Source organism: Juglans regia, chromosome 11 (genome assembly GCF_001411555.2).
Source record: "Juglans regia cultivar Chandler chromosome 11, Walnut 2.0, whole genome shotgun sequence".
Taxonomy (NCBI): domain Eukaryota; kingdom Viridiplantae; phylum Streptophyta; class Magnoliopsida; order Fagales; family Juglandaceae; genus Juglans; species Juglans regia.
In genome coordinates, this window is record NC_049911.1 from 25,403,740 (window position 1) to 25,430,960 (window position 27,221).

The following is a 27,221-nucleotide window of genomic DNA, read 5'->3' on the forward strand; positions in this document are numbered from 1 at the left end:
TAGCTTTCCTTACCTGTGATTTTACATTTCATAATATACAAAGCCTCAAATGCCACAATGACATTGTCACAAATTAGTCTATTAGGAACAAAAGCTGATTGGGTAGGAGAAATTATGAGCAGCAAAATTTTCTTTAATATATTTGCCACTACTTTTGAAATAAGCTTATACATCACATTACAAATTAAGAGAAATTGGTCTAAACACAGTCACTTTAGTAAGGCCTTTTTCTTGGGGATTAGTGTAATGAAGGTGTTGTTGATTTCTGCTAAGCTGTCATTAGAGTTCAACAGAAACAAAACTGCTTCACGCACCTGTGCTCCAACTATAGCCCAATATTTTTTATAAAAGGCTGCAGGGAACCCATATGGGCCTAGAGAGTTGAGGCCATTCATTTGAAAAAGTGCATCTTCAACCTCCTACTGAGTGTATGGTCGGATCAGCATTTCATTCTGGATAGCAATTACTCGAGTCTCCAATGATCCAAGGCAGTCTGCAATATTTCTGGGTTCAGAAGAGGTAAATAATTCTTTAAAGTATTCTTGAAATAGGTTACAAATGCCCTCTTTAGAATGTACTTCATGTTCATTGTCATCAAACAACTTCTTTATCAAATTTGTCTTGTTCATTTGAGATGCACACTGGTGAAAAAATTTTGTGCCCAATCCCCCTCATTCAACCACCTTTGTTTGACTCTTTACTTCCATGTGATATGATCTTCTTCAAGCAATCTGTCCACATTGTTTTGCATCTGCTTAATGTTCTCATTCAGATGTCCCTTATTGACCTTTTGTAGTTCTGATAATTGAGCCAACTTAGCATTAATCTATTTTTTTGAATTGCCAATGTTCATCTTACTCCACTGCATCAATTTCATATTGCACTTGTTAAGGCCTACATTTGTAAAACTTAGTTTAGTCTCAGCCATCCTGGGTTGACTCCAAGCTTCCTCCAATATCTTGTAGCACTCCTCTCTTAAGACCAACTAGCCTTAAACCTGAATTGCTTAGCATTTCTGGCCATTCAAAATTATTATATTCCATAGTGATGTGCAAAGGACTATGTTCTGAGCTCAGTGCTAGAAGAATGTATACACTCGATATAGGGAAGGCCTCAGCCCATATATTATTGTTGAAGGCTGTATCAAGCCTCTCTTTAGTGAAGGCCTCACCATATCTGCCATTAGACCAAGTATATTTGTTGCCAATGAATCCCATATCACTAAAACCACACTTATCCACAATCTTTCTAAAGGCCTCTATCTTTTTGTAAGATCTCAAAGCCCCTCCACATTTCTCTCTATAACTGAGTATCTTGTTGAAATCCCCTACACATAACCACCCTTTGGAGTCCTCAGGTTGGATTGCTTGGAGTTGCTGCCAACTCTACTTTCTCTTTGTAGTGATAGGATTGCCATAAAACCTAGTTAAAATCTAATTCACCCCTTCCTTTTCCCCCTTAACCAATAGAGAAATATGATTTTGGGTATGGGAACTAACCTCAACCTCAACATCATCCTTCCAAAGGAAGGCAATCCCTCTAGTAAGCCCTTTACAATCAATGACAAAGCTGTTTTCAAACTTCAATATCCTTTTTATTAATTCCACCTTATTCATTTTACATTTTGTTTCCATTAAGAAAATAAAATATGGGAGCTTATTTTGCACCATTAGATGCAAGTCATGAACTGTCCTAAGGTTCCCAAACCCTCAACAGTTCCAGCTGAGGCAACTCATTGCTCTTGGTGGGACTATCAAACAACCACCACCAAATTTGTATTACTTGAGTCCACAGTTTCCTTTCCCTCAATTTTTGATCTTTTAACCATATACTTGACAATTCCTTCATTCGACTAACTTGCAACTCTCTCATTTTTGGTTGAAAGGCCTGTATTACTCTCTCTTGGGCCAAAATTTAAAATTTCAAAACATTTATCCCTGACCCTTCTTTTCCAACTGGCCCTCTTTTTGGACTAATCCAGAACCTGAACTTGGTCATTAATGAATTGATCAAGGGAATTAACCTGAGCCATTAGATCATTAGGAGCCTCAATATCCTGTGCTGAGCTATGATACTTGCTTTGACTAGACCTTTTTTGCTCATCAGTAGAATCTTTCCTTACTGAGTCGGTTTCCTCAACCACTAGCATTTGACACATGCCCCCTTCTACTTTGGTAATTGTAGTAACTTCCTTTTATAGCTCTGTCTCCCTTTCCTTTTCAGGTATTGATTTTGAATTTTTCAGAATCCTTAAAAAATGCAGACCTTCCATCTTAGAATCATTGGCCTTAATTTCTGCAGTTTCCTTAGTAGGATCTTGAATCCACTCCAGAGATTTAGTGTTGCCTTTTTGGGCTTCATCCCTATCCTCCCCACCCTTCATGCATGACTGGTATTCAGATTTAGCAAACTGACTATCCCCATCACCATACCTCTTCTGATGAAATTCACTTTCCTTAACTGCAAGGGCTCTTAGCCATACACCATATTGTTGTTGTCCATTATCACTCAAGACTTAGAACAAGCGTTCTGGGAATGTTTGATTACTCCACACTTGAAACAAAAAATAGGCAATCTTTCATATTTAAATTGCACCCAAGACTTTTTACCTTCAACAGTTATGAACATACCTCTTAAGAGAGCTTTTGTGATGTCAACTTCCACTCTTATTCTCAGAAATGTCCCCCAACCAATCCCTCTAGCATCTGCATGGATTTTGAGCACCCTCCCTAGACTTCCTCCAATCTGATATCCCACTTCTTATGTCATACAAGCAAATGACATATTATAAACTTGAATCTATAACTCCTCTTTATTCAAGGCACCTCATTGATCAACATGTTGCCATAAAGAACCTGAAGGCACAGAAGCCATCAATCAAATGACCATGGCCTGCCATTGATCACTCGATGCATATCCTTCTCTTTGTTGAACTCTATGAGAAACTTGTTGACTCCAACTTCAGAGAATTGGATCCAACTCTCACACCTCCAAACCTTTGTCATTGTACTCTTGAATGCTTCTTTATTAATAGATTTATCAGCCATAGTCATGGTCAACAGACAAAACTGACCATGTTGCACTGCTCTAGCCATTGAATTAGACGGTAGAACCATCCCTTCTTTTTCCCTCTAAGTGAGACATAACTCCTCCCACAACTTTGCTAACTCTTCCTCCATAACCACCTCTTCAAACCAGCCACACTAGCCTAAGAGACTCACTCTATTCTAGAGAGAAATCTCACCCAACAAGGAGAGGACCATAACTTAACAAACTTTGATTTTTGTTAAGAATAGTGCTACATCAGCTAAATTCAATTTCAAAATAATGGATAAGGTTTGTGATAAAAATCATGATAATGAGTAAGGTTTATTATTTAGGGTTGCGGTGGGTAATATTATAATATAGCTTTTAGCTTTTTCTTTTTTTGAATGAAAATGTCATCATTCATTCATTCATTAAGAGAAACTTATATTCATGACCGGATACATGCTGGAATATCCTCATATCAACCATTTGGAGCTAACCAGTACACTACTAGACTGATCTGAACTTCACTGATACTGATACTCTCTAGAGACAAACATCCAAGAAACAGCAATCTGCCTAAACAAAGACTCAACCTCACCTTTCATAGAAAATGGGGACTCAACCTCTACGGACAAACCGTCCAAGAGACGAACTCATTTTTTACTTTTACCATACAATAAGGAAAATAAGAATGAAAAAAAATGGATTACAATTTGGACCAACTCCGATGGACTTTGACGGCCGTGAAGGCAACAAGTTTGTCTCTTTTCAGTCACAAAAGTCAGATCTGAAAGATCTGGTGGTGGTGATTGTGGTGATCCAGCTCGTGTGGCATGTGAGGATGTGCAGTTGTGAGCGGCATGTGAGGACCAAGCACGGTGAAAGGAGGGAAGGAGAGGGGGAAGGAAGAGGAAATCGAAGTCCCCTCTCCTCTAGCAAAACTCATTTGGAGGCTTTTTTTTTTTTTTTTTGTAAGAGAGGGTTGCCGAAAGGAAATATGGCTATTTGATTTTTAGCTTTTAGCTTAAACTTTATAATTGTAGAGCTTAAATTAATAAATACTATCATTAAAAAGTTGTTTATTATTTAGTAACCATATGTCAAAACTACTTTCAAATATATTACATTTGTTTGGAAACAAATTAAAAATATATATTTTTTGAAGTATAAATGACATAAAAAGTCATTTGTATTTTTAAAGATGGAAAATCCAATCTATACTTATAATTTTACTTACACAATCATACATGCTTATGTGTCAACTTCTGAAAATTGTAAAAATTTTAAAATTTGAAATTTGAAATTTGAAATTAAAATTAAAATATAAAATATTGATAAAATGGATTGTCACTCAATCAGATAAAATAAGGGTAAAGTTGTAATTATTTAAAAGTTATATAGATATTTTCATTCATTGACAGTTTTTTTTTAAGCGTGGCTACGTTTCGAAATATCTGAAAAAAGTATGTTTAAAGAAAAATATCAATTAAAAGGTACTTTTATCATTAAAATACATTTTAGCTCTTTATATTAAAATTTTTTTTAATATGAAACAACTAAACAACTTAATTTTATTATTAAAATTTTTTTAAAACTATTTAAACAATTTTTTAAGACTCATAATGCAACCCAAATAGACTCTTGGTTTGGATTGATATATAAGATTTATCTAGCTACAGGGATGATGAATAAGGGTATTTAAGAGATCAAATTCATTTAGAATTCTCTATTTGATGAGATAAATTTATGTATTGGATGAAAATGGAGGTTTGAAAATTGCAAAACATAGAATTTTGACAAAGGCCCCACCACTATCTGAAATTTTGATGAAGAGTTGGGGGTTGTTTAGAAAGTTAGATAAGATGAGTTCTCAAACTCATTTCAAAACTTTTCATAATTTTCTTTTCAAACATCACTCAAATACAAATTATTTTTCAATTTTAAATTTTTAACTTTTTCATCTAATCATTACAACTTTTCCAAAATTTGAAATAAAACACAAAAAATAATATTTTCCCAAACTTCAAAATGAAAATAATATTCAAACAATTTTTTAACTTTATAACATTTTTATTCAATTTTTTCTTTCTCATTTCTCAAAACCCAATCAAATATCTTACTTCAAATCATTTCACTACTCTTTACAAAGAATTTTACTACTATTCACAGAACACTTATCTCATCTCATTATCCAAACATGTAGAATTCTATCACAATAGGCCATCTGCAGATTTTCAAGAATGTGATTTTGAAATTAAAAAAGAATTTGATCAATTGAAGGACTACAAGGAGCATGAAATTAGCGTATAAAATTACCCAATCAGATATTGATAATACAATCCAAGTGCGCCAAGAGGGAAAAAGAGTCTTAGGATTTGTACCAGAATTATCGCTTGGAGTTTTTGTAAAGGTTCTAGGAAATATACTAACAAAGCATCAAAGACTCTCCGGCCTCAACCAAGGCCCCCTCACTCTCCGTGTCTTCTTAAGTATGAAGGTGAAAGACTCAAGACTCGAGTTGCTAGAACCTGGCCCAAAGGCGTAAGAAACACAATGTTAACAATAGCACTGTCTGAAGGTGGGAAGGAAGGGATGGGAGATGGACGGTCAAATAATAAAAACTACTAGAATATGACTAGTATAATGGGGTTTTCCCTTTCATCTACTCATATACCAAGCCCACGAGGGACCACTAAGGTAGAAAGTCAGAAAGCCCAGTCAAACCTAGCCAAGTCCAACGACTCCCCTTCTAAAAGGAGTAAGTGAGCCTCTGCAAAGTACTTAGCCCATGAGCAAAACTCACCCATGAAGCAACCCACGTGTGGAGAAAGTGGAAGGTAGAGGCAGGTGAGACTCACCGCCCTGCCACCTCCCCAATGACAGCCTAGCCTTGAGAACCTGTGCAGGCAGGTGGGCGGGAAATATGGGGAACCGCAGGCATGAAGGGCTTAACAGGAAACTTCCACAGAAAAAATTGAGTTAGGGAGCCAAGCCACATTAATGGCACCTCTCATTGGACTCTACGCCGCATTAATGTCATCGTCCCAAAAGCCACACGACATTAAAGAATTCTGACTAAGCAAACAGTTGAGGTGACATGGACTCCTTGAATCCAGGTAAGAGCTATCCCCACTCGAAAACCTAGTATAAAAGTCGATCTCCATGTACGAAGAACTCTCTCTGATTCCTCTAAACTCACACACAAACTACTAAGGAGATATACTGACTTTAGCATCGGAGACTCTCCGGCCTCCACCAAGGCACCCCACTCCACGTGTTTTCTTAAGTGTGCAGGTGAAAGACTCAAGACCCAAGTTGCTGGAACCCTCTAAACTCACACACAAACTAACAGTAGCGCCGTTTGCAGGATCTTAATAGACTTCATATCTTCTTCGTATGCCTGTGACAACCAATTCTCAGAAAATCAGGGACAAGAAGAAGCAATGTCAACAAACATTGAAGCAAGACTTGTCGTGATGGAAAAACTGGTAGGAAAGCTAACTACCAAAGTAGAAACCCTCCGAAGAGAAAACGAGACGCTCAAGGTAGCCACCAACGAACCAGAGAATGATGCAGGACCAAGTGACAACGTGCACGTAGGATCCAGAAACACTGGAAGAGGAGGTGACGTGGAAGAAGAAAGAATAAACATGTAGAATAAGCTGCGCAACCTCAAGGGGAAGTACGAGGAGATGGAGAAAAATATGGGCAAGTCATCATTAGTAGACTAATTGCTCACCAACTCAGGACTATCCTAAAGCAAGGAGTTGATGGTTGTGCCCCTACCACCAAACTTCCGAGTCCTCTCATGGACATGTATGACAGGACCAGAAACACCCTCAAACACCTAGAAACCTTCAAAGCCCACATGACCCTACATGGTTTCCCTGGAGAAGTGGCTTGTAGAGCTTTCCCGCTGATCGTGAAAGGGCCGACAAGAGTATGGTTTAGGTCCTTGGCACCCTGGTCCATAGACAGCTTTGAGGAGCTAGCTCGTCTATTCCTCACACAATTTTATCACGAGCGAAAAAAGAAGACATCCTGCGACATATCTCCTTACCATCAAGCAAGTGGAAGATAGAGGTTTGAAAGCATGCATATCTAGGTTCAATAAAGAGTGCATAACTACAGACGAACAAAATGAGAAAATAACTTTGGCAACGCTTTTAGGATGAGTATGGCCCCGGTCCCAGTTCATGGTAGAATTGGCGAAGAGAACTCCAACCAAGCAGCGAGAGTTCACAAATCAAGCAGACAACTTCATTAACATTGAAGATACACTCCAAGCCTTGACCGAACCAAGAAAAAAAGAATTAAAACAGGTTGGCAGAAAAAGGGAAGACACCAACCAAGAGCAAAGCTCGTGAGAAGCCTGAGAAGATACCACATGACAACAGGAGGGAGGAAGCCCCTATGAGAGGCCTGGGGTTTCGATTTGACCGAACGACGCTCACCATCCAGAAAGACGGCCGGGAAGCCACATAAGCAAACATCTACAAGAGCACTAGTCGCCGCTATTGCACTTAGCATCATTCCACCACTCGTAACACAGAAGACTACATTACCTTGAAAGAGGAAAGAGAATAGACTGGGCAACCGAGGCTGCAGAATCCACCTGCCAGGAGACTAGAGAGGGAGTGGAGAAGGAGATTACGGGAAAGAAGTGCCGAGAAGGCCAACAGGCCAAGGGGAAAGGAGTCCGAGACAAATGGAAATGAGGGAAAGGACCCCAGCACGATCGCCCTTCCACACCACAGTAGAAGGGCCGTCGTTGGGGGAAATTAGAACCATCACGGGAGGATTCACTGGCCGGGGCGCAACATCATTCGGTCGGAAGGTGCACGCCAAGTAAGCAAGATATCGAGAAGTATAATCGACAGAGTACCGCCCCACCAAGTACAGGAGAAACGAATCGGCCCCCGTCATTTCCTTTAGACAACGCCCAAGTGGTGACTACGCTGGTCACCAACTTCACCACTAGGCGGATCTTTGTCGACAATGGCAGCTCCGCAGACATCCTCTTCTTAGAAGTCTTTACTCATATGGGGATAGACACCGCACAACTCCAACCATCTCACATGCCACTCAAAGATTTCTCTGGGGAAATGGTCCAACCAATCGGGACTATCACACTGTCCATCTTGGCAAGTAGTGCCTCCTGTACAACTTCTGTCATGGTCGACTTCTTGGTGGTAAAGGCCCCTTCATCTTAGAACACCATAATCAACAGCCCTACCCTCAACAATCTAAGGGTGGTGACGTCGACCAACGACTTGAAGATGAAGTTCCCTCAAGGAATAGGAGAAATCTGAGGAGAGCAAGTTCTGGCATGGGAGTGTTACATGCAGGAATTGAAACCACTGTCTCCTGCCCCCACCAGAGTACACCCAAGAAATGCAGAGATCCAAGATGAGCAAGCGCTTAGGACGGTCGAGCCGAACGAATCGCTGGAGTTGATCCCTTTAAACCCAAGCCGCCGAGAAGCCACCACCAGGATTAGCGGCGGAATGACACTCAAAATAAAGAGCGCCATGCAATAGCTCCTCATGGAACACCAAGATGTCTTCACCTAGAGTGACGAGCAGATGCCTAGAATCAAACCAAAGATCATTTAACACCTCCTGAGCGTGGACCCAAAAGTTAAAGGAGTATGGTAGAAGCATCAAAACTTCAGTGCGAATGTTGCCATCGCCCCAGAAATCAATTGGTTACTCACAACAGGCTTCATACAGGAGGCCCATTACCCGAACTGGTTGTCCCATTGGTGTTGGTGAAGAAGCAAAATTGCAAGTGGAGAATGTGCGTTGACTTCACTAATTTAAATAAGGCTTACCTAAAAGATAGCTTCCCGCTACCCCGAATCGACCTGATTGTCGACTCCATGGTGGGTCATGGAATGCTCAGTTTTATGGATGCCTACTTCGTGTACAACCAGATCCATATGAACCTGGATGATGAGGAGAAGACTTGGTTCATCACCGATCAGTGTAAAATGCGAGGGCTACCTACTAGCGGCTAGTCTACCGTATGTTCAAAATCAGATCGAGAAAAACATGGAGGTCTACGTGGATGATTTGCTGGTCAAGAGCAAAAACCCCCCAAGCAACACCTGGATAACCTCCGCGAAGCATTTACAGTATTAAGGTAATACTAGATGAAGTTGAACTCGGTGAAGTGTGCCTTCAGTGTAAGCTCCGGAAAATTATTGGGTTTCATGGTGCTGGAACGGGGAATAGAAGCTAATCCGAAGAAATCGGAAGACATACTCAGCATGGCTCCTCCTCGAAGCATAGACGAAGTGCAGAAACTAGCCGGGCAGGTAGCGGCCCTTAACAAATACGTATCAAGGTCCAGCAACAAGTAATACTATTAAGGGGTAAATATTGGCAAATTTTCTGGCAAAATTCATCGGCTTCCCAGAATGGGCCAAACATGCACCTCTCATGAAGCTCTGACAAGTCTTTATTGATGGCTCGTCTTGCCATTTGTGTGATGGGTCAAGAGGTGAAAGTGTGAAATGCTGCTAGGGTACATCTCAGTTCTATAAAAAGTGGAAGAAAATGGTTGTATCTATATTGTCCTAATTCCTAAATTATAGTGACAATGAAACCCCCTAAATCAAGCTTTGTTGAATATAAAAACATATTGCAGGAAATCATAGGCAAATATTGATCCAATACCTTTATCATAAACCTTTCCTACTACATATTAAACTTGTCCAAACACAGAAGAGCAATCAAATATTCCAGAACAGGTTATAATCTTACAAAGTTAGGTTCATTCACTTAACTATCCAACTACAAACATCAACACAATCAATTTACAAAAACACATGAAAGTTCTGAATTATGGCATGTAACTTTGAGTCCCACACACATAATGTACAAACCACTTGAGTGCAAAATGAGACTCGTTTAGTAACAAAAAAAAAAGTGGGGTAAATATAGATTTACTCACACATAGAACCTGCAATACAATATAAGCGATAGAAATGGTTGTATCAAGCAAATGTCACCCTCAAGAGCAAGAAGCCTATAGAGGATCCCATTGCTTGCATAACATCAACAACAGAGGAAATGCCAGCCATCTAAGATTCGATATCTGCCTGTAAAAGTAGAGCTAAAAGTGCATCAATTATGCCATAGAGATTTGAAGCTAGAAAACAAACTTTTAAATGGAAGCATCTTTAACAAAATATACAATTCCAACAAAATATATAAAAGAAAAATAACATAGCAATTTCTCAAAATATACAAATCTAACCAAATATATTAAGAAAAAATAACATAGCAACATCTTTTAGTCCAACAAGAAAAAAATTAAAAAGCATCTTTTTTCTTCATACCCAGAAGAATATCTACTACAACATACAATCTCAAAGCAGCATAAACTTCAAACCAAAGAGTCCAAATCTCCTGCAAAAAGCAATAACTATCGGTTAATTTAAAAAATAAGAACATAAACATATTAGACAACACCAATTATTGTCCAATGTTTTAGCTGTGCGTGGAGAGGAAGGAAAATGGGCTGAGTTGGGGGCTGGGTCACGACGGAGGGGAGCCGATCCACTACCCATAATCACATAGACATTAATTATGAGAATACCTGGAAATGAGGATTGATGACTCCTTTCTCAAGTTGGACGGAACCCAAATACTTCAAAGTTATATTAGCCACCACCACCTCTCCTTTCTCCTGACTTGAACTGCTAACTCGCATGTCTTCGATCATTTATATATCAAAATAGTGGGTGCTCAACTAAATAGAACTTGTTTAACAGCTACCTAGCATTAATGGAATGCATGCATATAGTTCTAGATCACTACAAAATTGTTGTGCAAATTCTTGAAATACTTGGATCAGGTTGTTCAAATATTTTATCAGACAAAGAAATAAGTTACTTCCACCCTTAAAACATACTCACCATTTGGTACGGTGGAGCCATTACCACAACACAGAGGCCAGTGACGTTGCTGAGACCTGGGAGAGAGGAAGAGAGAAACAGAGAGTGAGATACGGAGAGGGAGATGCTATCGGAGAAAGATCTACAGAAAGGAGCTTACCCGCATGAGGTGGCCGCCTGGTGGTGGCACTAGAAATTGCCTAGGTTGTGACCAATATGAGAGAAACAGAGGGACAGCGAGGCGTTGCGGCTGGGTCTCACCACTTCAATGGTTTGAGGGGTTATGTCTGGTGGCGCTGCTGCTGTGGGTGGCTAAGTTGGTGGTTGTAGGGGACGCACGACGTCACTGGTGGCAAAAATGAGAGAAATTGAGGAGTGAGAGAGCTATGGGATGAGGGGGCTTGCATCTGGTGGCTGGAGGCGACACACGGTTTCGCTAGGGGCTATCGTGCACTGTGGCTGTTGACAGCGGCAGGGGTTGCGAGTTGAAGACAGAGAGAGAGAAGAGAGCATGTTAGGTTGAGAGAGAACTCAAAGGAGAGAGGGAATCGTGAATGTGAGAGGGATTTGTGTATGCTCTCAAACTACACTCGGTGGAGAAAACATGAAGTGAAAAGAACAGAAAAAGAAGTAAATAAAAAAAATTGTACTGACACAAGCACTCGATGGATGCACAGATCACTGACACAAGCAATTTCATTCCCCATAATTAAAATATGCACTGTCACTTACTGGAGAAAAAAGAAGTAAATAAAAAAAATTTACACTGACACAAGCACTCAGATACATAAAATCACTGACACAGCCCATCCCCTTTCCCATAATTAAAATAATACACCGGCTTACTAGCCCATTAACACAAATAGAGAAAAAATAAATTAAAAGACATTTAGAAGTAAACATATAACACACAAAGGACACACAGAAAAACAAGACAGATACTGTTCAGATAGACTCTTATATAATAGGAATAGATATATATATATATATATAATTGGCGTACAGAAACGCTTGAGCTTCTCAAAGAAGGAACATGGCCTGTGCATATATATATTTGAAGAAAGCCGGTTTTCAAAACCTAATAAGTACCTGCATTATTATTCAAAATCGAAGCTCTATGGGTAAAATAGAGAGGAAGTATTAGGGTAATTAGGATTAGGGTTTAGGCACCTACATAGCTAGTCGTATGCTAAGAGCACCAATAGTGGGTTGAACAAAATTAAAATTTGACCAAAATTTAACTAAATTGCACAAAAATGAGTTGTAATGGACTCAATAAAGCTAAAGTAATTTTAGCTTTCAATATTTTCATTGGCCAAATCTATTGAGCCCCAACTGCTGGCCAAAATATTATTTCGGCATAAAAAATCCCCAACCCCCGTGTTGTTCGTTCCGCGTGTTTCACTTGTGCCCCATTTCATGCTTTAACAAATGGCTTTCCTCACTCCTAGATTCTCTTTCTGAATATGGCATGATAATTAAGGAAGCCCTGGATGGATAATTGACGAGGTTCTCTTTCAAAAGTCGCATGTGACCACCAAGACTTTTAGGATTGTCATTGCCGGGAATATCCGTCCCGTGTGAAATGAAGTTCGCAAGCCATATCCTTGCAGGTGACCCACGAACAAGTGCTTTTACCAGCAGCCAAACCATTTCGCCCAAATCCCACACTTTCTTCATCTGCCACCGTTGCAGCCCATCGCCTCTTGGTAAGCCAAGCCGAACCATTTTTTTTTCTTTGTCTCTTTTTTTTTTTTCCAGAAAATGGAATGTGGATGAGGATTTTTTTTCTGGAATGTAGAAATCTGGTTTGTGATGTTTGGGCATTTTTTCTGGAATTTGGTCTCTTTTTGTGAAAGTATAGGGAAAAAAAAAAGTAGAATTTTGGGCCTTTTTTGGGAATTTTGGTTTCTTCTGTTATAATCTCTGTCAACAAGAGCAGAACAGTAGAAGAACTAGTAGTTACTAGTCGGAGTAGATGATGGTGAAGAAGAAAATGAGCTTTTTGCTCTCTCTCTCTCTTTTTATTCCATTTCCCTTTTTTTTAATATTTTAATAGAATAGTGATAGATTTGTTGAGCCTGTTATTTGATATTGTTGAAAAGTCACTAGCTAAATTTGTAAAAGTGAATTTTCTAATCAAGTTTTAGCCAAAGTTTGTTGAGGCCACTACTAGTGCTCTAATAATACCAAATAAATATTTGTTATATATATTTATATATAGGAATGATATGCATCAGTCACTATTTACTTTCACACCCCACATTTATAGCTTTTTTGTAAGGCGTGAAGGTATTTTTCATAAGGTATGGGGATGTTTTTCATATGGTATGGGATGTAGCATGGTGAATAGTGATTAATGAGACAAATTTTTCATTTATATATAGTTCGCTATTAGCAAGCCAAAATAATTTTTTTTTTTTGTTTTGTTATAATTGTGAGGTTTTGATTTTATTTTTTAACCGAGACTTAAGCAAATTATAATTAATTAGATCAAATTTTTTTTTGAGCAGTAAAGACTTTAGGAGTATGCTCTCTCTCTCTAAAAAAGTCAAGGACTCCAAATTTGATTTTCGCCAAAGGGGATGAGGCATCAGCTTCTTCTTTTTCCTCCCTCTCCTTCCCTCCTTCCCCCATTTGCCCACCTTGCCTATCAAGGTTTCTTTTATTTAGTTTTATTTTACTTTCTTCAAGACCAAAAAAATAGACCTGCAGCTTTCCGATAACTCCTGAGAGACATGCGCAACTAAAGCAAATTCATAGGTCGAAAATCGTTAGGAGAAAAGTGGTGGTTTTGCAAAAATCACCGTACGTGGTTCTCACACGCCACTTACATCTATGCGTGGTCCTCACGCACCACCCATTTCGACAGCTCTTCTCGACACACACGTTAGATCACTAGACTCGCTACCACCAGACCTTTCAAATCTGACTTTTGTGACTGAAAAGAAACAAGTGCGTTGCCTTCACGGACTATCATAGATTCCGAAGTCTACCGAAATTGGTCCAAACTATAATCCAATATTTTCTACATCTATCTTAATGTTTCCTTTTTTGTTTTCTTATTGTTAATTAAAATTAAAAAAATAGTTTGTCTCTCGGACTTTTGTCTATAGAGGTTGAGTTTTCTTTTTCTATGAAATGTGAGGTCAAGTCTCTGTTTAGGCAGAGAGTGTTGTCTCTTGGACGTTTGTCTGTAGAGAGTATTAGTAATAGTAAAGACCAGATCAGTCACAAAAGAAAATAGTATACTAGTGGAGCTTCAAATGCATTATTTTAGTTTCTGATGTCATGTTTGATATGGGAACATCATATAATGTATCTGATCATGAATGTAAGTTTCTCTTAAGAATGAATGATGGTAATTTCCCTTTATAAAAAAAAAGATATTTATTTTCTGATCTTTGAATTGCAGTTTGAATTTTCAATCATATGATAGGCAATGGAATTAGGATCGATCACCCATCCTAATTATTAAGGTACGTTCCTTTTGTTAAATTCATGTGTTTCTCTTGTAGTAATCTAATTCTTCTTTTTTTCCACTTTGCTTAATGCATGCAGCTTGTATGTCCTAAGGGGAGAAAGAAGATGGATAAAAAATAATAATGTTGGTCTACCTAGAAAAGAAAAAATAACTAGAAGACAAAAAATCTAGTACTGGAATGAGCCAATTTTCAAGCAGATTTCCACTAATCCTATTACTCTATCTCTTCAGTCTAAACAAAAGATGGAAGAAATGCAAATTTTGCAAAATCACATCTTGACATCCTTTCCATTGGTTGGGAATCTAGTATCCCAGTGGGAGGCACCTCCTCATGGTTTCTATAAGATAAATTGAGATGCAAGTCTTCAGAAACAAAATTGTACAAGTGGATTGGTGTGGCCATCAGAGATTGGGAAGGCAACTTTGTTGCAATAATGAGGATGAAAAGATCCTTATAGCCAAACCCCCACCTTTCTAAACCTATGATGCTCAACAGACTATCCTTCTAGCTACAAACATTGGACTTAGAAACATCATTCTTGAAGGCGATGCCCTGCAGGTGGTGAATGAACTCAAAGGCACAAGTGAAGACTGGGCTCAAGCTGGTCTAATTTCCATGGATACAAGGATTCTTCTAAATAGATTTGAATCTTGGTCTGTCCAACATGTTAAAAGAGCATCCAATGAGATTGCTCATGTTTTAGCTAAGCATGCTCTTGTTATTGATTATGTAATCATAGAGCTAGAAGACATTCCTAGTTGTATTTGTCATTTGGTCCCTACTTGATGAATAAATCTCTATCATTCCTTTCAAAAGAAAAATAATGGTTCATTCTAGGATCATTTTGATTAGTTCCATCGACATATCTTTATGTTAATGTTTTAATTTGCACAACAGATCGGAAAGAAGGAAATAATGATTACCGACCTACGTTGGTGATTCAGACTTCGATACGATACTCTTCACGTACATCTATATGATAAATAATAAATAAGCGAATAAAAGTAAATAAAGAGAGACACGAAAATTTACGTGATTCGGCATAATGTCTATATCCACGGGTTGTTTTGGGGCAAAATTGATTATAATGGGTGGTTTTACAATCTTTCATGGCCTCACACATCTCACAATACAATATGAAAATTTAGAAAAGATCATTTAGAGTTGTAGTGAAGTTTGGGTGTAGGGAGCTTCTGTGCAGAGAGCTCGTGGACAGTTCATTTTGAGTCCCTTTCCTTTTAGGAGTCTGAGTCCACTTGTCCTATCTCTTGTTGGTTTTATCTCTTAGCTTTTGATTTTCGGCCTTATCTCAAGGCTAAATTATAAGCTGTTGATTTGACCCCTACACATTGGGACAAGAATACCTCTATTCTAGTCATAGTGGGACATGAATATCTCTAAATTTCATGATGGCGAGAAGTCTATAAATAACACTCAGGGGTTAAGCATTCTCACCTACAATATTATTGTACCTCTAGCCAACCGGAGAAACTCGAATGTAAAATTGTTAGGGTGATCATTCTCCAGTCAAGTGCGGCAGCTGCTTGAGGGAAGAAGAAATGTGAAATGGGTAGGGTTTTCTTCAACCCATTAAGGGTTGTGGGATGATTGTTGGCCATTAGGTTTTGGCCCAATCCAAGAAAATAAAAGGGAAATCATGTATACGAGCCAGCGTAGTGGGCTAAAAAACTAGCCCAACCCAATGATAGAAACAAGAAAATAAAAAACAGCTAATAGAGTTGCGAGCCAACACAATGGGCCACAACCACTATTTTAAATACCATACCGTACCAGTCTGTACGGTCGAAATATGTTGTACCGACCACTGGTCTGGTACAAGTACTACACATATTTCATACCGGTCCAAATACCTATCGTACCGACCTATATTTCGGCATGTACCGACCTATATTTCGGCCCGTACCGGTCGATATTTCGTCCTTTAATTTGTTTTTTCATTTTTTCAAACTATAAACTCATTTTTTTTTACCTCAATTCAGACTAGACTATTTATAATTTTTATATATATGTATTTATATATAATTTATTCATATATAAACTATGATTTTGGAAAATAATTTATATATATTTATTTATATATCGACTATCCTGAAACGGTACACGAAACGGTACCGGTATCGAAATATTTCATTCCAATGCCTTGATCGATATGGCGTCCGGTACGGTATTCGAAACATTGGCTACAACTGTGGTCCAACCCAGAAGTAAAACTAAAAAAAAAATGTAAAGAGGGGCCAAAGAGTCAGGCTTGTACACTAGGCTTGACCCAGATGAAAGGGTGACATGTGACCCAACCCACGGTATCACAAATGAATCGGGTTTCAGCCTGGGTTAATGGACTAGTCCGATTCGCACCCGAACCAGTTAGATTATAATATATTATTATTATTTAATATTATTTTAAAAAAATTAAAAATAAAAGGAAAAATAACTCTCTCTTTCTCTTCTCTCTCAAAGAAAATGCTTTATTGTTTATTAAATGTATAAATTATTTAAAGTTGAATTATGGCTATTAGTAATAAAATTCTTAATTATTGTTTCTTACGAATTTTATTTTATGGTATGCCATATAAATATATGAATATTTGCACTTGAATTATGGCTATATGTTATAAAAATTCTTAATTATTGCTTTCTATGAATTTTATTGTATGGTAGGTCATATAAATGTATGAGTTATTTGAACTTGAGTTATGGCTATTAGTTATAAAATTCTCAATTATTTTTTTTTTATTGATTTGAGTGTATGTCTAGCCATATAATATATATATACATATATATATTTATATATATATAATTGCTTAACTCATATGAAGCAAATGGTTTGCACCAAAGTTAAGGAAAATATTGGTTGCCCAAAAGTACAAGATGGGTATGATAGAGTGAATAATTTTGTGTGTCAAGATCTACTCCCAAAGGTAATTTTTTATGACACTACTAATTCATCTATTAAAGTAAAGTTAAAGTGAACAATTTGTATGCCAAAGTTTACTCCCAAAGGAAAATTCTGAAAATACAACTAGTTCATTTACATAATTTAAGGTTGGAGGGAACACTTTGTATGTCAAAGTTTATTACCAAAGGAGAATTATGATGATACAACTAGTTCATCCACATAAATTTAAAATTGGAGGGAACATTTTGTGTGTTTGGGTTCACACCTAGATGAGGGATCTTGATGACACTATTAGTTCATCTATAATAGTTTAAATTCTGATATTCTTTGTGAGTGTCGTGCTCAAAGCATTAATGTGATTAAAAGGCTTTTCTTGCATTAAGTATACGAATATTTTTATAAGGTTTCCTATACATAATTGACTCTAATTTAGATAAACATGAGCATGCCAAACTTATACTATGAGTTTTAGATCCTGGTTTATCTATTTTAAGTCTAACATCAATTATTATTGAGAATAGTGATAAGGGTCATAAAAGTAAAATGCCTAAGAAGATGGAATTAATTGATACATATCAAACTATAGGAATTTCTTAGTTTGGTGCATAATGGTTTACTCCATGGGAATTATTATTTCATTAAAGTAATAATATGAATAAGTTGGTAGCTTGGTTGTTAGTTAAATACAAATTTATTTTGTTAATTTGTATGGAAAAACAACTGTATCTTTTGAGAAATCAAGGAAATGATGGTCACAGAAGTGTAAAAGCCGTGTCATCTAAATTTTGAAATAAATAAGGGCATATGAAGGTTTAGGTGTCCTAAACATAAGACTTGATTCGAAAGGAAAGGTAAACTTTTCTTTCTGTGTAAGTTTCGAATAAGATCTTATACATGTTTATCCATTTTTTGAGATTAAACTCGAATACAAATGTTCATATTTATTTTGTCTGTAGAAGTTTCAAATCAAACTCTATAAATTTTTATACTTATTTTGGTGGTTGAACTCGAGCACAAATGTTCAAATTTCAATTTGTTTCAAGGTGTCATTTATGTTGGTTCCATTTATCTTCCGGTAAAACTTTTATTTTTCATGCCTTTATAATAATGTTTTTCTTAAAACATTTCCCTTTTTACTCATACGGCATGTACTGGTTTCAAATGAACATTATTTATGAAAATTTTTTACAATTTTTGGCATAGAATTTGAAACATAATTTGTGGCATAAAAGATTCTCCAGTTTGGAGAATATCTTCAAGAAAAGTTGTAGAGGTTAGTAAATAAAATATTTTTCGCATTTAAATTTTCTAATCTCATTATGTATGTTGATTTATATAAAAGGAAAACAAGTCAAATATATCAAAAAAAGATGGTACAAGAAATAGAGAGTTTCTTGAGATAATCAATATAGACGCATGTAAACCTTTTTCTCTATAATGTTTGATAGATAGAAGTACTTCATTACTCTTATAAATGATTTTCATGGTATGAATGTATCTATCTGCTATAGAGAAGTCTCAAGCCATTAGTAATTCTTGAGGTAGTTCTCATGGGGGGGAATTGTAGTTAGATAGAAATGTGAAAATCATTTAATTGAATTGAAGTAGTGTCATGAAAAAATATTCAGAGTTGAGCCATAATCCTAACATATTTCATTAACTTCTTGAAAAAATGTGTAGTAAGATTTTTAAAAACAATCCTATATATCTTAGATTGTGTTTCTAGTAAGCAGTCTCAAAAACTTATTTTGAGTTGTAGAGTGATAGGGTACCTGATTAAAGGCATATACGTATATGAGTAGTCAATCTAAAGTAAGACTTTACAATCTAAATAAAAGAAAGTTAGATCGTATAACAGTTAATGGGTACATTTTGATTACTCAGGGAGATTCAAATGATTTAGGTTGTATTGTCTCTATTCATAGTTTGAATTTTGAGGAAATTGAAATTGAAATGTCAAATTTCTTATAGTTTGCAAAATCAGTGGGAGTATAAAAACTAGAGATGTGATTGTCGTGAAGTGCATTCTTGTATTTCAAAAATGCTTGTAGTTCATTTTTCTGATTATCTCAATAATCACATGGAACAACAAGCAAATGATCATCTACCTCATCAAATAAACATTGCTGAAGAATTGGTCATGGAGACATCAGAACAGGTAACCTCATGTAATCTTCTTGATTTGCTATTTGGTTAGGCTACGTGTTGTATTTTCAAATTTTGAATTTGATATAAAAAAAATGAAAATTTACATATGTTTTTACAAGTTATAGAAATAAGTGATTCTATAAAATATCGATACATAAAAGAGTGATTAAAATACATGAATTAATATAAAGTCTGTAGTTTGTCCGAAATGTATAAAAAGTCGAATGTAAATGGATCTCCTTGATTTTATTAAAAGCAATGTTGAACGACATAAAGTCAAACATGTAATTAAGGATTTTATCCAAAAATAAGCATTGATAAGAAAGATAGATTTTCTAATATACCTGAAATGACTCATTCAAGATTACTATAACATTAGTAATTCATTACGATTTAGAGTTATATCAACTGGATGTGAAAATAATTGTAAGGTGAAAGTTTGAAGTCTACAAGAAATGAATAAAAGGACAACTCAGAAAAAGTAAAAGATTTTTTAAAAAATAGTATATGAAATTTGATAATACCAATATTATTTTTGAATTTATTGTTCATATATATACTCGAAGGTTAGTGGGAGTGTATTTTCATTTATGGTCATGTATATATATGACTTTTTAGCATGTATAAATCATGGATTGTATGATTGTCTCAATATATTTGGATAGAGTTTTAAAAGACTTTGCAGGCTTGTTGGTCAATAGATGATATAAAAATAAAATGTGCATGCTCAGTATTTTACAGTATTCTTGAATTGATTATGTTGTTAAAGAAATTTTGTATATGATTGTTATAAGAAATTTGATAATTGAACAAACTTGTATAAAGTTAAATATCAATTTTCAGCTAGCATCATTGGTTGTTGCCAAAGCAACCCAAAGATATTTGAACTAAAAGCTGTGAAAATAGTGCAATGTTATTTGCAAAAAATTAAAGACTATTGTTGTCTTAAGAAGAACTGATGCTCTTAAGGTAACCAGATATTCAGACCCTATTTTGTGGGATCACTCTAATGATGAAAAATAAAGTTATGGTTATGTCTTTGTTATCTAGTAGAGTTATTTTAGGGAAAAGTATGAGGCAACTCTCTTATTACTTCATGTGTAATATGGACTGAGTTTGTGGTATACTTTGAGGCCACAATGTATGGTATTTGACTGAGGAAATTTATCTTAAGACTTAAAATTGTCAGCTTATAGCCAAACCGCTAAGAATGTATGGCAAGAATTTCTTAGAGTATTTTTCTTCGAATGATGAGTATTTAATGAAATTTTAAATACCTAAGTATTAGAAAGAAAGTACGCTAATGATTATACTTTAAGAACATGCTGAAAAGATGGGTATTATGCTTATACCATGATGTGAACATGTTAAACAGATAATTGATATGCTGAATATTTTGTTACTGGACATTGAGAGATATTTATTATGGTTGTTTCTATTTTCTTATTTTTCCACTTTATATGTACATTAAATTTTGTGGATGAATGATAACAAAATAAAATTTGAAATAGACATAAATTAGAACCCAAGGCATATTACAGTACTCGTCTTAATTGTCCAAACTAAAGATCGTGTTCAATTAAATTATTATTGTTGTGATACATAGAAAGAAATTCGTTGGTTATATAATAGAGGATCACCATGACTCGCATTGGTAGCTGATTTTACATTGATATTACAAAACTCATGTAATGTATTTTTAGTTAGGAAAGTTTTTTGGAAATGAACATGCACAATATGGTTGATTTCCTATAATAAACTCATGAACAAAAAATATTATTTTATGGGCCAAGTGAGAGAATGTAAGAGTTTTATTAAAACTCTATGTCCTACAAACTTATATCTTAATGAGTTTAAATTAATTCAAATATTATCACTTAATTAATGAGTCACAATGGGACAAAAATACTTCTATTCTAGTCATACTAAGATACAAATATCTCTAGATTTCATGATAGTCAGAAGTCTATAAATAGCACTGAGGAGTTAAGAATTTTCACCTACTATATTATTGTGTCTCTAGCTATCAGAAGACACTCAGAGGTAAAGTTGTTAGGGTGATCATTCTATCATAATCAAGTTAGATTTTTTTATCAATTTGAGATGCAAGGAGATACATTTTCTAACCATAATTATTTATTATCATGAATTACAGAAAATTGAAAAGTCTTATATTTAATGTTTCATGTTAAAATATTTCATATTGAAACCTTGATATATATAATTATGAACATGCATGCATTCTTTCCAGACTTTAGGGTGCAAATTAATTAAAAACCTGGACTCATGATGAGAGAGCTAGCTGAGATTCAAAGCATACTCACATGAATTACATGAAGCAAATTATTAAGGGCACGAAGCTAGCTAAAAGATAAAGCCAATTATAAGGACACCCCAAGACCTCGAAAACTACTACTAATCAATCAGCAACGAATGCTACCTATACATTATGATGATATGGAAGGACATTGCCCTTTGTTTTTATCAGTGATATGTACATCACCTATGCCCACCACATTTATATCTGAGAACCCACAACATTTATATGCCTTCAGAACCCTCAAAAGTTTTTTTTTTTTTTTTTTTAATAGAATGAATATTAATGGATCCATTCAGAAACCGTACGTAGTTTGTTCTACCTTCAGAACCCTCGAAGGTTAAAGTTGCAAAGAGGTGCGTTTTAGGGGTAATGATTCTCTTACGACCGGTTAACTACTCTTTTACTAGTTATATTATATTTGAAATTTTTTATTTTTTCATTATTTTTTTAAATATTTTTTTAACATTTTAAATTATTAAAAATATTTTAAAAATATATATAATTTTATTAATAATTACTTCTTTATCTATTAAATAAAATAAATAATAAGAGAGTAATAATATCATTTTTTTATTATCATTATTGTTCAAACCTTTTTTAATATTTTATTAGTTTTTAATTTTTTATTAAGAAATTATTTTTTAATAATATTATAATATTTTTATTTTTTAAAAAAATATTAATAAATATATAAATAAATAAATTCCTATACTGCACCTTCCAGCGGTGGCTGGAGCAGGGACTGTAGCATGGTCCTTTCTGCTTTGGAAATAATTGTAGAAACATCAGACAGTCAAGTCAATATCCACTAAAAGTGTTGCAGATCGAGGTACAGTGAGCTCCATTATATATTTTCTAGGGTGTTCCAGCAAGCACGTCGCTGATAGGGATTGGCATGCAAGTGGGTCATCTAAGCATTCAATCGTTATATAAGTGTTGTCGTGTTGATGTGGTAAAATGTCAATCCTGCAAGATTTTTTTTTTTTTTTTTCCAGATAATTGTTAAGTCATAATTGTTAACTTTAGCAGTTTAAATTAATCGTTTCTTAGTTATATTATCATACTTTCTTCACGCGCATCTTTTGAAATTTCTCATCTCCATGATATATATATTAATATATATATACACACCTTAATTAAATTGATCAATAAAGTTCAGTTCAAATCGTAAATAAGCATTATAGTTTTAACTCTTTAATTTGACATGTTTGAAAGAGACATTCAATCACTTTTCCTCTAGATTCTCCAACAGGAAAAGTGAAAGAATAGACAAATAGTTAGGATTTTATTGTTAAGATCAATATTTATCCATAAACAAGCTTTACTTTGACAATTGGGGGTACAAAGACACGTAATAGCACGTAAGCCTCACACACTGATAGAAACATGGGTACAGATCAAAACATGTTGAATTGAATGATAATTTAGTAATAATGTAGCGACTCGATGGAGTGTGTGCAATTCGATCCATCGTAGGTTATTAGAAAGTGATAACTTGACATTTTCCATTTGAGAAAATAAAATCAAAATGATTAAAAAAATAAAATGAAAATGATTAAGACTGATTTCATGGCCAAAGAAAATTGAGAGAGAGAAATCATATATAAAAGTAATTATTACATAAAAAAGAAATCTTTAACTTCCCATAACATTAAGGTCAAATATAAATTCTCTTCGAATTTAATTAATTTCCAGCAGGATTGGATGCCATAAGAAGCTAGCCAACGTGAATGGAAACTTAATTAATTTGTCTAGTTTTATATATATGATCATGATCATGTTCGTTGGAGTAAACTAGGAAAATAATATATTTTTAACACGTGCTTTGTGACAATTAAATATCATCTAAATCGTCATCGTACGTACGGCCTGTGGTAGCAGTAGTAAAGTTTGAATTTTATAAAACTTTTATTTGAAAGAAGATGAACGCTAGCTGAAGTACGCGTGCATGCTTTTGATCCACTCATTACGTTTTTCAAACATTAAAAGTTGTATACCCTCAAATTATACGAATCTAATATTTAATATTAATTCGGGCGTTAAAAAATCTGAGACATAAGAATTCCACAAAAAATATCCACCGATCGATTCTCTTCCACAATCCACACGCAGAATTAACCGACTCCAGGGCCCATATAAGTACACCGACATTGACTTACAGTGGCCTCAGACAAAACAAAAAACATTTACATGATACAAAAAGAAAAACAAAATGAACAAACAGGAGATATATCCATGCATATAGCCGACGACATCTACGCTCAACAAGAGCTAGAGAAAAAAAATTGACAGTTTACACCTTCGATCAATAAAGATCTGGCCAATATTGAAATGATCAATGAATTCTTGCCGATTAGATCTTAACCGAAGGTTTATAAACTACCAAAATTTAGTAATTTAAAGTGCAAATCGAGAGCTTTAACAATTCAAGGCCGTATAATTAATTGGAAAAAAAATAGCACTCCAGAAATACATGAAAGATATCATGATCATGATTTCCAAAAAAGGAAGAAGAAAGAAAGAGCATTTTCAGGATAGGAGCCAAGCCACCATAGCATCTTGTTTGTCAGGATCTATACCTGCCAAGTTAGAACTATCACCTTCCAAGTTATCACTCTCCCACAGCCAGGATAACATACTCTCATTTTGATCCGATATCCCATTTCCCTGTACAACACCCTCCCATTCCCAATTATCAACCCCATCATCAAAACCAGAAGCCATTGAAGAGCAGGAATACCATTCCCCACTCTCTCCATTTGAACTGTAATTAACACTCTCAAGATCCTCACTAGCCGCCATCATCGCCATCTTGTTTGCACACACGAACCCTGTACTATCTTTCTTCTCAACATCATGATGAATAGTACCCATGACATCATGATGATCAGGATTTTCATTCCCCTTATCGTTTAAAGTTAGAATCCCATTTGAATCCATCAAACCATTGCTCATATTGTAATCAAAACCCAACCAAACCCCATCAATGTCGCCGACCTCATGATCATATGGTCCCAAAGTTTCAGTCTCTTTCTCATGACCACTTGGGAACAGTACCACTTGGTTCTCATATTTATTTTCCTCTTCAGGGCACAAAACCAGGCTGTTGTCTCTCTCCTTGTCATTAACCTGATCTGGATGATCCGAAACCATGCAATCGTCTATTACGGCAGTGGAGAAGGTGGTCTCTTTCACCAACGATGTTGTTGGGGGCGATGGGATTGATGATACTGTTGTATTCACAGTGCTATCTTTAGGTTTTGTCGGAATCCCAACATGTTTTTGGATGTATTTCTTGCCTTTCTTCATCATGGCCCATCGACTGGTTCTCCCTCCTCTTCGCTTAACAGGTACGTCCACCTTGGCTAAGTCCATGATCGTCGGTACTAGGGTTTCGGTACGGGAAACCCTCCTGAGCGTATGAATCTTTCTGCTCAAGTGAGAGTTCCAGTAATTTTTTATTTCGTTGTCCGTTCTTCCAGGCAGTTGGCTTGCTATTAGAGACCACCTGTAATATTTGTGGGTGAAAGTTGGTAAGGCTGCTCAAAAAATAATAATATAACCCTATATAGAAAGTATAGGACCAGTACTGATACTGTAGCATTACTTACTCTTCACGTCTTTCTTATCACAATAATGTTTCTCTTTGTTTTTTAATTAATTGATGTGATATATTTTAGACCAGTTATTTAAAAAAAAAATTATTTCAATTATGATACATCCAATAATACTGTAACTTAAAAAAAATTCAAATTAATTGTTAAAAAAATAATCGCAAAAATTTAATTTAAAAGTGTAAAATCAGAATTGTTAAAAATTAACCCCTATATTATTTAGTTTGTATTTCTTTTGGGTACGTAAAAGAAATAAAAAGAGCAATATATAATTAGTTTTGCGGGCATATTAATTTTCAACTGCTGATGTTGATCACAAAAATGATAAAAAAAGGTCAAGATATTTTGAATAAATACCTTGATTTCTTACTAAAGAGAATCAAACATCGAAGAATCACCATGTATAAAAAAAAAATGACAAAAAAACCAATGGGAAATTAAGGAAAAGGCCAAACGAAAGAAAAAGATGATAAAGACATTAACGATGTTACATGATGCAATCCCTGACTTTTCACACCATTTTGAGGACAGCCATCACAGTTTTGAACCAAAGATATTAAGAGACAGAGAGATAGATTTCGGATCTTTTGTACATTTATTAGGCCGTCGTGGAGATGGAAACGACTGAATATTGCCGCTGCACTAACCTATTTCCCATTGAAGTATGCAACTTTATGATAATTTGCTCCTCTTCAGCAGAAATGTTTCCCCTCTTCAGGTCGGCTCTCAAGTAGTTAATCCATCTCAGTCTGCAGCTCTTTCCGCATCTCAGTAACCCTTCAAAATAACAAAAAAAAAAAAAATGACACAGATCATCTATCAATGAATAAAATACTAAACTCTCGATCAAAACCATGCCCATTTGTTCACAAAAGCAAAGAAACACCATGAAATGAACAATCTCTCTCTCTGTTTCTCTCTACATGAAGTAAAAAAGAAAACAGAAACCAGTCAGGAAAAAAAGGAGATCGAAGACGAAAACAGAAAGCATATATGGATCATTCATTATCATTATACGTACCGGCATTCTTTGGCAATGACCTCCATGACCCTTCCCCGTTGGCCTGAATATAGTTGATCAAGATTTCATCCTCCTCCGAAGTCCATCTCCCCTTCTTCAAGCCCACTTTCTCACAGCAAGGAGCCCTTCCCATTTCGCTACAAAACAAAAAAAGAGAGAGAGCTGATCGAGCCCCGTTGACTAGGTAGCTAAGATTACGGAATTCATGTATCCGTGCGCAAGTTTGGAAGTAATAAGCAGAAGTTAAAAATTTGATATTTATAAAAGGAAACGAGAGAAAGAGAGAGAGTAGCCACGTAGGTGTGGGGCTATTGATGGAGATGTATATGTGGTGGATGACTTGGCCACGAGGGCTACCTATTAAGGCCGCAGTCGTGGCTACTCTACCGTCGAGTGCCTCGTGACGGGGCTTTACTCTCCACGTTGATGCCCTTAACGAATTCAACACCCTCTTCCGTGCATATCCTGCATTTTGTTTTGTATTTTTTTAATTAAATTCCTCGCCTTTATTATCTCATCTAACCCCCAGCCCAGCCATAGTGTACTGCCTTTCTTTTTTCCTTTTTCTTTTTTCTTTTTTTAATGTAAATTTTATGGACAAAACCCAATGAAAGTTCATCTTTTCACGATGACCCTTCGTCAAAAGTTTCAGTATTGATCACTCTTAACACTTCCTAAAGAAAGTAATTAACCTTAATATAGAGATAATTAATTACTAAAATCCTTAATCTCCCTTAAATCACTTCCCTTTCATTTTTTGTTTATATTTATAAATCTTTTTTT

General features: G+C 35.6%; 1 protein-coding gene across 1 annotated transcript; it reads right to left on the reverse strand.

Moving 5' to 3' along the window:
* Nucleotides 1–23,865: 23,865 nt before the first annotated feature.
* LOC108991418 (transcription factor MYB13-like) lies at nucleotides 23,866–26,666 on the reverse strand. Its single transcript, XM_018965659.2, has 3 exons — nucleotides 26,439–26,666; nucleotides 26,065–26,194; nucleotides 23,866–25,311 (listed from the first exon to the last, which is right to left on the reverse strand). Exons 1-3 carry the CDS (start codon nucleotides 26,569–26,571, stop codon nucleotides 24,333–24,335), a joined length of 1,242 nt encoding a protein of 413 aa, XP_018821204.1. The 5' UTR covers nucleotides 26,572–26,666; the 3' UTR covers nucleotides 23,866–24,332.
* Between the last annotated feature and the right edge of the window lie 555 nt (nucleotides 26,667–27,221).

Coding starts and splice junctions, on each gene's coding strand:
- LOC108991418 (XM_018965659.2), bottom strand. CDS start 26,571: ATGGGAAGGGCTCCTTGCTGTGAGAAAGTGGGCTTGAAGAAGGGGAGA. Junction 26,195..26,438: donor GTCATTGCCAAAGAATGCCG/GTACGTATAATG, acceptor GTTATTTTGAAG/GGTTACTGAGATGCGGAAAG. Junction 25,312..26,064: donor CATACTTCAATGGGAAATAG/GTTAGTGCAGCG, acceptor CAAATATTACAG/GTGGTCTCTAATAGCAAGCC.